Genomic DNA, 13,102 nt, shown 5'->3' with positions numbered 1-13,102 from the left:
TTTAAGGTGTGTCTACATCATGGGTGAGGCAGATCAGAAGTCTCAATTTTACTATTAGTTTTACCAAAAGTTTGGTGTGTGTCCCTGTCCAACAAAACTCCAGTCAAGATGTTCAGCTACTCAAAAGTCATTTGAGGCAGTGTTTTCCGTGCTGCCAAATAAAATACAGTATGGACAGTACTACAAATAAAAGAACCTACATTGGGTCTCCGGATCGTATATGTTTGCAGGCTGTCTGTATTACAGATTCACAAGCTTCATTCAAGGCTCGATCAATGCGGTAATCTGCGCCAGGGTCAGTCTCCTGAATCAGTGTCTGAAGCTGGATTGGGGGAAAAAGGTATTTAGTCATAGGGAAGAGCAATGTCATACCATCAGATGCTCAGTCCAGCTTAACACAACACAATCTAAGCAAGATTCTACAAATGTTACTGGCCAAGTTAACAAAGCTGCTGCAACATTTTCCAATTGCTCCAGATTTTCTGTTGAGGTCACTGCAGAACTTCCACACTTATCTCATCTGACCCTTCACCCGGCCATCTGCAAAACAAATCTTTACAATGGACCAATGCAGGCTCCTTCTTGACTAATCGGATATCTCAACCTGGTACTTAGATGCCAGAGTTGAAAACAATAAAAGAAAAGACAGCCCCAATCAGAGAACAAGTTTGATCCTAGGAAGGCTTAAATTTTGCTGCAGTGACAGCAAAATTTATTATTTGTTTTTTAAAATTTATTATTATTTATTGGTACCATAACAAGTATATTATGTTTTATTAAAGTAGCTAAGACATTTATTTAACCTTGTGTCATAGATGGAATTAGAAAACAAGAAAGTGCTGGGTGGTGGTAGTGCACACCTTTAATCCCAGCACTCAGGAGGCAGAAGCAGGCAAATCTTTGCATTCAAGGCCAGTCTGATCTACAGAGTGAGTTCCAGGACAGCCGGGGCCACACAGAGAAACCCTGTTCCAAAAAGCAAACAGACAAATAGAAAGACAAACAGGAAACAAGAATGCTTACAATTTCTTACTTTTTGCCAACTATATTAATACCACAAGTATTGCCACAAAATGCTTGCTGTAAAATATCTGAAACTAAGAATGCATATTCCCACATGCTTCCATGTGGCTCATCCTGTACTGTAGAATAAAGGCAGGAAAACAGGAGTCTCAGAGTGGAGCATGAAGAAATTCTGGGTCAGAAGACCCAAGGTCAAGTGCTGGTTTGTTCCTGTGTGACCACAGCTTTGAGGGCTGGGCTAGTTCACCTGTCTCATGGTTTTGCTCTCTTCTTTTTTTAAATTTTTATTTTGTGTATTTTTGCCTACATGTATGCCTGTGCAACTCATGCACAATGCAGTGCCTGTGGAGACCAGAAGGCATCAGGTCCCTTGGGGCTGGAGCTACAGATGTTTCACATCACAATATGGATGCTGGGAAGGGAACTCAGCTTCTCTAGAAGTGCTCCTAACTCTGTAATCATCTCTCTAAACCGAAATTTTAGTTGTTGTTGTTCTTTTTCTCCTTTTTTTAAAAACATCTATTTATTATGCATACAGTGTTCTGCCTGCATGTACACCTGCATGCCAGAAGAGGGCACCAGATTTTCTTACAGAGGGTTGTGAGTCACCATGTGGTTGCTGGGAATTGAACTCAGGACCTTTGGAAGAACAGTCATTGCTCTTAATTTCTGAGCTATTTTTCCAACCCAAATTTTAGTTCTAACTACAGCTTTTAAGAAATGGATGTGGTGATGCATGTCTTTACCACAGTGCTGAGGCAGGTGAGTTTAAGGCCAGCCTGGTTCAGAGTTCCAAGATGACTACCCCCAAACAGACAAGACAGAGAGACAGTCATTAATACCACGTGAAAAATGGAACGGTAAATAAACTGCAAAACATTTTATAGACAGAAGATCATTATTACTACAGATGGGTAGCAGATAGTGTTGTAGAGTGGGAATCTTAAATGAGAGAAGGAAAAATAAAAAAAAACTACAACCCTTACTGCTTTAAGCTCTTTTTCCCCCTCTGAAGAACTGGACACTTTCTGTGTCGCTGGTTTATCCTTTCTCAGAGCCTTCTCTGATCTGTACACATTTGACCTGTGATCCCACAGTGGTTCAAACACAAGCTCTGGCCCTTTTACGTACTTTTACGTAGATTGTGGATAAAAGGAACTAAAGAAAGATCCCAATTTTACTATCCTAAAAAGAGTAATTAAGAGAAAAATGAAAGAAAGTATCAATGTTCTGGGATTGAAGGTATTTCTGCAAATTTATGGTGGAAATTTGGAAAAGCTAAAGAATATTGTACTTTGCTGGAAGAAAAACTACTTTGTCAGTAAATTATGATACCTGATGACCAAGATCAAGATAGTGACATCTTTTTCCAATGTCCCACAGAGTCTAGTAGGCTAACAATTCGAGGAATCATTTCCATTCTAGAATTCAGTGATGGGAATGTAGAAAATATATGATTATAATATAAACTGAGCTAGGAGCAGTAATGAACACCTTTAATCCCAGGCCTTGGGAGGCAGAGGCAGGCCAATCTCTGCAAATTCAAGGCTAGCCTGTCTACATAGCAAGTTCTAGGACATCCAGGACCACACAGAGCGATCCTGTCTCAAAAAACCAAAAAATAAAAACAAGCAGGACAATAGTGGCACACGCCTTTAATCCCAGCACTCAGGAGGCAGAGGTAGTTGGATCTCTGTAAGTTTGAGAACAGTTGGTCTACAGAGTGAGTTCCAGGATAGCCAAAGTTACAGAGAAACCCTGTCTCGAAAACAAAACAACAAACAAACAGAAAACAAAACAAACAAAAAAGAATATAAACTGATGTTATGACTATACACATGTTCTGGCCCCTGCCTGATATTAACAAAAAAACCTGGAGCAAAGTATGAGAGAAAATTTTGCCTAGAAAATACATTATAAGTCATCCCTGGTGTGAGAAAGCATGTGCTGAATTCCATTAGTCATAACCCAAGAAAACTTAACAGTTGGCAATTGTGGTAAGTTTGGAGAAGTGTATACTCATTAAGACAATAATTGTCCATATGCTTCACAGTTCAGTAGTTGCTGATGACCGTTAGCAGATCACTAAATTAATCCAAGCAGAGACAGGTACTGAAGTCTGCTGTGTCAAGGAAGAAAATTTTCAAAGTGAAAGAAATGCACCCAAATTGCTGTAAAGCATTCTTCAGTTTGACTAGAGAAACACATTTCCCTTTGGAGGAATTGCCTTTAATTTTTGTGGGAAGAAGCTTAAGAAAATTCATACAATAAAAACGAATAGCTTCTTTTCTATGCTAGTCTCCATGCAATAAAACACATAGTTCACTACCTGTGGTTGCCCTCTGGGTTTGGAAAGTACTTTCTTCTGGGCACAAAGGGCGATGATGTGGGTGGTGCTTATTTATCTTTGAAGCTGAGTCACTAGTTCTTTCAACAAGCTAACTTTCCAAAAGCCTTGGGAGTGAACTATGTGCCCCAAATAGAGTTGAGCCCAGTCTATTTTCTTTTCCTGGACACTTTACAATAGGTGTAGGCTGATGATAGATTTTTTTTTTCCTATCCTCTTTCCACAACCTTACTAGATGGAATTAAGGATGAAAAGCAAATACAGCAGAGGCTGTCTCTTGATTCATCCTGGCCTACAGCCAGGCATATTCATTGGCACAGAGGGCACCTCAGGCCCTTGCCAACAAGGACTACAGAGGGCTACAGACCAGTCTTCAAAAATCACAGCAGGCCCCAGAAGCCTTCCTGCGAGCTGATTTTGCTTTTTAGAGAAGAAGCTACATGTCTTCTCACCCACCGTAAGCTGCATAACATAACTGTGTGTTACTATCTGCTCTGGGTCAGGGTGAACAGAGGCTAAGGGGACTTTTTACTCCACATCTAAGGCTTGTACTTCAGACTAAAATTTTGTTACAGGCTGTAAAATTCTGATTTTACATGATTAGCTAAAAAATAAAATTCAAGTAACATTCAATTTTTAATAAAAATATTCAAAACAAAATAAAAATGAATTTAGTTTCCTAAAGTGTCACTTAGGTTATAAAACTAAAGTATCTTTCATATCTCCTGAGGGAAAATCAGAGGGTGCTACAGTGCATTTGGTATTCTGATTGCATTAGGATTTATCCAAATAAAAGTAACAGACATCATCAGGTAATGAGATAGATGCACTCCATGGTATTTTGTGGACTCTGCATTATGATCTGCAGTTACTGGATTGCTTACCAGATCAAGAGTCACTTTATTTTCTCCCAACTACCTTCATATTCTTGCTTGTAAAGTTCAAAGCTAGTTAAAGACAGATCTTACAATTCATAGTTACCCTGATTTAATTAATAAAGCAATGTGATTCTAAAAATGATCCTTCAGGCTTGCAACATATCAGGAAAAAGAAAAGAAACGGCCAGAAATTTTCCATTCATGTCAACTCTCAGTTTCAACTCACTCAAACTTGTTAAGACAGGCAAGTTCTCTTCTGCTAACAGCCTTTCTTGATTTTGCAGAAACTGAGTTGCCTTTATTCTGAATTTAGTAATCCAATTTGGCAAGTTCTTTAGAAACAGGAACACAATGAACTTTCTTTACCTAACTCCACAGTAGTTTTTATTGATTATGAACTCAAGCTTTCTTATATAGCAACTTCTATATCCTTAATAAAACCTGCCCATAAGAATTTGCATATCTTTAGTACTTGATGTTCATTGTTATGTCAATTTGACACAAACAACCTAGAGTCATTTGAGAGAAGGCATTGAGAAAATGCCTCCATAAGCTGTAGGGGCTGGAGAGATGGATGGTTCAATGGTTAAGAGCACTGGCTGTTCTTCCAAAGGTCCTGAGTTCAATTCCCAGCAACCACATGGTGGCTCACAACCATCTATAATGATATCTCATGCGTTCTTCTGGTGTGCAGGTGTACATGCAGACAGAACACCATACACAAAATAAATAAATCTTTTTAAAAAAATGGGTTGTAGGGCATTTTCTTAATTAGGATTGGGAGGTTTGCCCAATCCGTCATGAGTGATGCCACCTCTGGGCAGGTGGTCCCGAGTTCTATAAAAAAAGTAGGTTGAGCATTTGAGTAGGTAGCTACAAGGGGCAAGTCAATAAGCAGCAATTCCCTATGGCCTCTGCATCAGCTTCCACCTCCAGATTCCTGCTTGAATTCCTGACTTGCTTCAATGATGGGCTATGATGTGAAAGAATATGCATGTAAAATAAACCCTTTTCTTCCCAGGTTGTTTGGTTATGGTGTTTGATCACAGCAATAGTAATAGTAATCTAACTAAGACAATAGTCAGGGTGGCAGTTCAAACATATTTTCTTACCGCCTGCTGGCAGTTCATTCCAAGGTTCCCCTTTTCACCCCGAACTACTTTCATCAGACAGTGGAGGGTTCGGCCTTTCCTATGTAATCCAGAGCAGTGATGTTCAATCTCCCCACGACAGCTCAGGATGATCTCGGGGCTCAGAGAGAAGTCTTCCATCAGCATGCGTCGGTAGTCCAGCATCTCCCCCTGACACTCACTGCTCACCTGCCGCCCTGTTAGGGTGGTATAAAATACAATACGGTAAAAGTGCTTGAGGACCAGAAACGTCTACCCATCAAAGCACATGTTTCTGTCTGGAAGATAATAAGCTACAACCTTTCTGGACAGAATTAAAATCTAGACTGAAATGCTTAGAATTTGGCCAAAGTTTTAGCACCATAAAACGAGCCTATTCTCTAGAGACCCAGGTTTGTCCTGCAGGGTTGTACATTAGAGATCATATGAATTAGTAATGCAAATGTCTCGCAAAAAAAGGAAGGCCTTTTCTTTCTTTCCTTTTTTTTTTTTTTTTTGATGTAGGGGATTGAACGCATGGTTTCATTCATGCTATGTAATCAATATGAAAATTATTAGGGGTAGTAAAAAAAAAAAAAAAAAAAAAAAAAACAACAACAATAGAACAACTGAGAACAACCCCTAATGCCCTAAACAGCTAAAGTTTATGGACAAGACTATTCTTCAAATATTCATGAGAGCTCACCCATATCTTTGAGCTGTAAATGTGAACAGGAAAAACTTAAATAGCAATAACACCTCCCCCACCCCAAATCTAAACACATAAAAGTTAATCAGTCAGTTTAGTGGTAGAGCCATAATTTGAAATCAAATCACTTTGACCCAAAACTCACGTGACATAATATTATCCTATTCTTCTGAAGAATATGGTCATTCTAAAAATTAAAAGGTCTAAAAGAAATACAAAAGGAAACTACTTCTTGGAGGTACAAGAAGCTTTAGAGTATACACTAGAGAAGGAATGAATAAAGGAAATGAAGCATCACCTCTGTGCACAGCCGACTCCAGGCACATCAGAAGGTAAGAGAGTCTGGCTTCCCGGGACCGAGGAAGGTTTTCCACATTGCACCGATATTTTTTCAAGTCACTCTTACAGGATTTGGCCAATGAATAACTGACTTTATAATCCTGGGCAATAAGCTTTTGGCGTGTAGTTAGTGCTTCTCTACACTGGGGAAAGAATATAAGGAATGAAAGCTTAATGAGACTTAAATGTGGGTATCTCTGGTAAGCAGAAACTAAGAATCTACCAGGTTGGGAACTGCACTTTTTGCCAAAAGTGCCTATCTGTAAGTTTGTTTGAAATCTGGCTCTAGAGATGTAACTCAGCAGCTGAAAGCATTTGTACCTTTTCCAGAGGACCTAGATTCCATTCTCAGCATTTACATGGCGGTGCACAGCCGTCCCTAATTCCAGTTCCAGGGGTTCTGAAGCCCTATTCTAACTTTGCCAGCATATACGTGGAACACATTCATACATGCAAGCAAAACATTCATATATGAAAAATTATAAATAAAAATACATGATAATAAAAAGAAATCTGACTCTAATATGGGAAGAGTAAGGAGTAAACCACTGGTAAACTCTGGAATCAGTGAACTGTTAGCTAATTGTTGCTAGAAGGACATTACATAGATTTATGGTGGGCCCAATTAAGCTAAACTTGACACAAAGTATTCTTTCCTCTTCAATGACACTTCTGGTATAAATTTCACAAGAACTGAAGTGACAGCTGATATTATATTTGGATGTTCCGTTATACAGAACTTTATATTACTCCGAAGACGGTAAATACTTTGGATGTTTAAGAAAGTAAAAGATAGAATTGCAAAATTAGTTACTTTTTCAAAGTGTTAAAAAATTCTTATATCCATTCAGTGATAGGATATTTAAGGAGATAATAATGAAAAATTAAACAACTGGCTATCTGTGAATGACATTGGTGTGGATAGCCTACAATACCTGAGTATGCAGAGCTGGCACTAATGTGATTCTAATTTAAAATTTTCTCCAATTTTACTCCCAAATGTCATCTCACTGTATAGACATCACAATTAGAGCTTCTTCATCTTTTGTTGTTGTTGTTGTTGTTTAAGACAAATACATTTTGTTGGGTTTTTGTTTTTCTTTCTTTTTTTACATTCATTTGTTTACTGTGTGTGTGGGGGGGGTGGATGGACTACAACATGTGTGGAGGTCAGAGGACAACCTGCAGAGGTTGAGTCTCTCCTCCAATCCTATGGGTTCTGGATGAACTCAGGTCATCATGCTTGCTGGCAAGTGCCTTTATCCTCTGAGCAATTGCCAGGCCTTTCTTGCTTTTAAGATGGAGTATCACGGGTTGGAGAGATGGCTCACAGGTTGAGAGTCCTGGCTGCTCTTCCAGAGATCATGAGTTCAATTCTCAGCAACCACATGGTGGCTCACAACCATCTATAATGAGATCTGGTGCCCTCTTCTTGCGTGCAGGTGTACATGCAGACAGAACATTGTATATATAGTAAATAAATAAATCTTAAAAAAAAAAATAGATGGGAGTATCACTATATACCCAGACTCGTCTGGGACTTTTAAATCCTCCTGCCTTAGCCTTCTGAGTGGGGTATTACAGCTATGTGCCATCACATTAAGTACCCAAATATACTTCATGCACTTAAACAAAAATGCCCCAACTCTGGAGGGTCCATACTGTATGAGTCATAATTTGGTAAAGTCAGTTCTGTAGATCCATATTTGGGGAAAATAAAATTGTATTTGTACTAATTATTTACAGATGATTTTATAATCATCATCCCCCATTATAACATAGTCACTATCACTATAGCAACACCTCATCTATATTATGTGAGATATTTCAAGCAATCTAGACACTTTCAATAGTGTATAGGAGAATGTATATAGGCTATATACAAACACTGTGCTATTTTATATAAGAAACTTGACCAACCATCCTTTGATATTTTGTTTTGATATCAACCCTATAAATACCACAAGACAACTGTATAATAGACTGTTTGTGAAATCCAAGAGTGGTGGCACATACTAATCCCAGCACTTAGGAGGCAGAAGAAGGAGGATCAGGACTCCAAAGTCATCCTTGGCTCCATGCTGAGTTTGAGGTCTGTCTAGGTTATGAGACTGTTCTCAAGAAATAATCACTCAAACCTATACCAAAAAAGGGAAACACGAGCTTCCTTAAATTAGCAAAACATTAGTTCCTTTCAAAGTGGTACCTTTTCACTCATAGAGTCTTCAAATTTATGGTTAAAAAGGCATTTATACACTCTTCCTTCGCCAGCTTGTGTCTGTAAGAGAAAACACACACATTATTACTATTAACTAAGTAGCTACACTGCGCTATATCCAGTCTAATACAGAGCTTTTATTAAATGCACTGTTAATTAGAAAACTCAAGGGCATGTCAGAGTGAGTCTCTTACAGTTTGATACCAGAGTTATTAAACTTTATAATCAGTGGCTCTGATAGTGTTATAAATTCTAGACAGCAGGTAGAAAGGGCGGGCATACAAGTCACCAAGCCTTTTGATGAGTCAGAAAAGACAGATTGGTGGCGAAGTGGATCCAAAGCTTAGGGGTCTAGCATCTGTAAGGTACTGCATTCCATTCTCAGCACAGAAAGAAAATAAGGAAGCAAAGGAAAAAGTAGGGAGGAAATATGGACAGAAGGGCTGAAATTTGTCTAATAAATCAGCAGCCCCTATCCAAGGATTTGGTTTTAAAGTTAAATGCCCTCTATTTCCTCTTTGGCTGTTGAGGCAGGGTTTCTATGAGCAGCCCTGACTGTCCTGGAGCTCTGTAGACAAGGCTGGCCTTGAACTCTTAAGAGCCACCTGGCCCTGCTACCACGTCTGGCCACTATCTATTTTATTAACCTTAATCAAACCATATAAAAATATACTGTATCAGAGCTTTAGACACAGGATATGAACAAGACTGCTAGAAATAAACTGTCTTTTTTCTGTTTTTTTTTTTTTTTTTTTTTTTTTTTTGAGACAAGGTTTCTCTATGTAGCTCTGGCTGTCCTGGAACTCATTCTATAGATCAGGCTGGCCTTGAACTCAAGATGTGCTAGCTTCTGTCTCCTCAGTGCTAAGATTAAAAGGGGTGTGGTCACCAACTAACCACAGGTAAGAGATTTTCAAGGACTGGAATTGTTTCAGCATGGTGGCTTACAGCTTTAATTCCAGTGCTCAGATGGCAAAGGCAGAGGGAGCTCTGTGAGTTCCAGAGCAGCCTGGTCTACGCAGGGAGTTCCAGAACAGTTAGGGCTCTGTAAAAAGACACAAACATGCCTAAAATTGAAAGGTAAGAGAAAGTAGAAGTGAGTAGAGTGTCAGAAACAAACTGTTAACTAGATGATCCAATCTTCTGCTTCCGTGGTTTTCCTATTGTGAAGTCTGAGTTGGGTGTATTTCATTCTGGAATACAACACTACAGACATATTTCAAAAGAAAGGAAAACCAGCTTTGCGGTGACTCACGTTCTCACAAAAGCGTTCCCGATCATCTCGGCAGGCAAAATACAAATGTCGGTCTAGATGAAAGTCATCGGAGGACAGCTCAGCCACCCGAAGGATGGCTTTCTTGCAGAGTTCAGAGACTTGAATCTTGGGCTCTTTTTCTTCTGCTTCTTTCACCAGGCCTTTTTCCAAACATGATACTACCTCACCTTGTGAATGTGCATCCTAAAATAGCAACAATATTTTAAAACTTTCACCATACAAGGTTCAAGTAAACATTTGGTTAAAAAAACGGAGAGACTGGACAGGTGGCTCCGCAGGTAAGAAGCACATACTGGTCTAGCAAAGAACCCTCCCTCCCACGCACAAGCCCACGTGCACACATGTCTACACGCTCTACATGTGCCAAATGGAAAACGGAGCCACGCTTGGTGGCCTCTAATCCTAACACCTGGGAGACAGAGGCAGCCAGCCTGGTCTACAAAGCCAGTTCCAGAACAGCCAGGGCTATATATAGAGGAACCCTGTTTGGAAAAACAAAAACAAAACAAAAAAACAAACAGAAAAACAAAAGAAAGAAAGAAAATAGGATTCTTGGGAATTATTTAAGATTTTTGTTTTTTAAAAAGGGTTTTGTTTATATGTGTGCATGTGTATCTGCATGTGTGTATGGGTCCTGTGGTGGAAAACAGGTCACCTGGAGCTGGAGTTACAGGTGGCTGTAAACTGCCTAACACAGGAACTGGGTCTTCCATAAGAACAGCAAGAGCTCTTAATCACAGTCATCTCACCAGCCATGATTCCTAGAAATCTTGGTATAACTCAGAACTAAAAATAAGATCTTAAACTTTTGTTTGTATGGTTTAAATGTCAGGGACACCCCCCCCCAAAGCAGTAGGCTTTAACTTTCTTTCATTCATTCATTCATTCATTCATTCATTCATTCATTCATTCATTCATTTTTTAGTCAAGGCAGGGTTTCTTTGTGTAGACTTGGCTGTCCTGATCTCACTTTGTAGACCAGGCTGGCCTCGAACTCACAGCGATCCATCTGCCTCTGCCTCCGTGAATACTAGCACTAAAGTTGTGAGCCACTATGTCAGACTTGGCTTTAAATATCTGTCATTACATTATTTTGTAGTTCATAGATGTATAGCCAGAAATTCTTAAGAAATTACATTAACTCGCTATTATATGAACATAGTTTATGTCAATACTGAAATAACACTGCGGAAATACCTATTCATTTACCTCTAAAAGTCGGCTATCTTCCACTAAGAATGCTTTCAGTCAGTCAAGTCTGAAAGACAACTGATGCATCGGCTGAGATGACTCAGCTGGGAAAAGCAATTTGCCACCAACCTAATGTCCTAAATTCAATCCCTGGTATATACATGGTGATTCTCAAGTTGTCTTCTGATCTCCTGTGTGTCATCACACACACACACACACACACACACACACAGAGAGAGAGAGAGAGAGAGAGAGAGAGAGAGAGAGAGGGAGGGAGGGAGGGAGAAAGCAACTACAATTAAAAACTGGGATTACTGAGATTATAGTTATGTGCTACCACACCTGAGTTTCTATGCTTTTTGGTTCTTTTCATTTATTAACTGAATCATATACAAATATCTGACAATGCTGACTGTATGTCTAAAGGTAGGGATGTAAGTCAGTGGTAGATGCTTGCCTAGTATACACAGCTCATGGATTCAATCCCAGCCCTGAGAGGCTGTGTTTGGTAACACTGTAAGGTGCACTGGGCATGCTGTCACAGGTCTATAAATGTAGCACTGATTTAGAGGTGGAGGCAGAAGGATAAGGAGTTCAAGGTTAGCCTCAGCTACACAGCAGGCCCGAGGCCAAACCTGGGTAACATGAAAGGAAGAAAGGTGCACTGAGGATGTGGCTCAGCTAATAGAGTGCTTAGCATACAAAGGTGGTCTATAATCCTATCACACTGGTAGCAGAAGCAGAATAAGGAATTCTGAGCTCTCAACATGTGCCATGCCAGCTTGTGCTACATGAAGTCTTATTAATAAAAAACAAACAAACAAAAACCACAAAACCTCTGGGAGATGGCTGAACAGATAAGCAGGTAAAGTGTTGCTGTGTAAGCGTGAGGACCAGAGTTGGGATCCCCAGAACTCACCTATCAACCAGAGGCCACAGTGGCCCACCTGTATTCCCAGCATTCTAGAGGAAGAAGAGATCTAGTGGCTAGATAGACTAGATCAAACAGTGAGCTTGGAGTTCAAGTGAAAGTTCCTGCCTCATTATTTAAGGACAATGACTGAGGAAAACACCAACATCTCCATCCCACACGCATGTACACACACATATAAACATACATACATGTGAGCAAGTATACATACACAAAACACATTGCATACATATGCAAAAAGGGGTTAATTACTGAATATCACTTATAAGATTCTCTAAAGCAACTTAAAAAACTTTATGTATTTGTTTGTTTATTTGCTTGTTCATTTTTGGGTCTGTTGGGTTGGCTGGCTTTGTTTCGTGTAGTCCTGACTGTCCTGGAACTTTTCTGCAAACAAGGCTCGGCTCAAATCCAAATATATCCACTTGCCTCTGCCTCCTGAACCCTGGGATTAAAGGTGTGCGACGCAACCTCGAAGCTTGTTTGAGTTTTTTGTTTGTTTGTTTGTTTTTTATTTTGTTATGTTTTGTTTTTGAAGAAAGGGTTCCTCTATATATCCTTGACTGTCCTGGACTTGCTTTGTAAACCAGGCTGTCCTCAAACTCACAGAGATCCCCCTGCCATTTTTTTTTTTTTTAAGACAGGATCTCAATATGAATCTCAGAACACACTATGCCTTGAACTCAGAGATCTGCTGGCCTTAAACTTAGAAATTTGCTTCCTATGTGCTGAGATTAAAGGCATGAGCTTGGCTAGATTTTTCTTAATGTGTTCTGTGCTAGAGATTAAAACAAGGCCTTGGGAGGGTGTGGCATTTGTACATGTGTTATATGTGAAGCTCAGAGGACAATTTATGGAAGTTGTTTCTTTCCCACCTCCCTGTGGATCTAGAAAATTACACTCAAAAGTCAGTAGACTGCAAATGTCTTTACAGTCTGAACCAATTAATTAAAAAAAAAATTTATTCTATTTTAAATTGTGTGTATTGGCATATATGTGAGTGCTAGTGAGTGTTGAAAACCAAACATAGGTCATCTGCAAGAGTAGTGTGTGTTCTTAACTCCTAATAAAGTTTTATTAA

At 39.4% G+C, this 13,102-nt stretch overlaps 1 protein-coding gene across 1 annotated transcript in view; it reads right to left on the bottom strand.

Annotated features, from left to right (window-relative positions):
• Positions 1 to 13,102, bottom strand: part of Glg1 (golgi glycoprotein 1) — a 105,478-nt gene that overhangs the window by 31,680 nt on the left and 60,696 nt on the right. The window contains exons 5-9 of the mRNA XM_021632520.2: positions 9,879 to 10,082; positions 8,612 to 8,683; positions 6,365 to 6,548; positions 5,361 to 5,575; positions 201 to 322 (exon numbers count right to left, since the gene is read on the bottom strand). Coding sequence (XP_021488195.1) covers positions 201 to 322; positions 5,361 to 5,575; positions 6,365 to 6,548; positions 8,612 to 8,683; positions 9,879 to 10,082 — 797 coding nt within the window. The remainder of the gene's footprint in view (positions 1 to 200; positions 323 to 5,360; positions 5,576 to 6,364; positions 6,549 to 8,611; positions 8,684 to 9,878; positions 10,083 to 13,102) is intronic.

Source organism: Meriones unguiculatus, chromosome 10 (genome assembly GCF_030254825.1).
Source record: "Meriones unguiculatus strain TT.TT164.6M chromosome 10, Bangor_MerUng_6.1, whole genome shotgun sequence".
Lineage (NCBI taxonomy): Eukaryota > Metazoa > Chordata > Mammalia > Rodentia > Muridae > Meriones > Meriones unguiculatus.
Note: the sequence above shows the minus strand (reverse complement) of the source record. Positions and strands in the feature narration are given on the sequence as shown.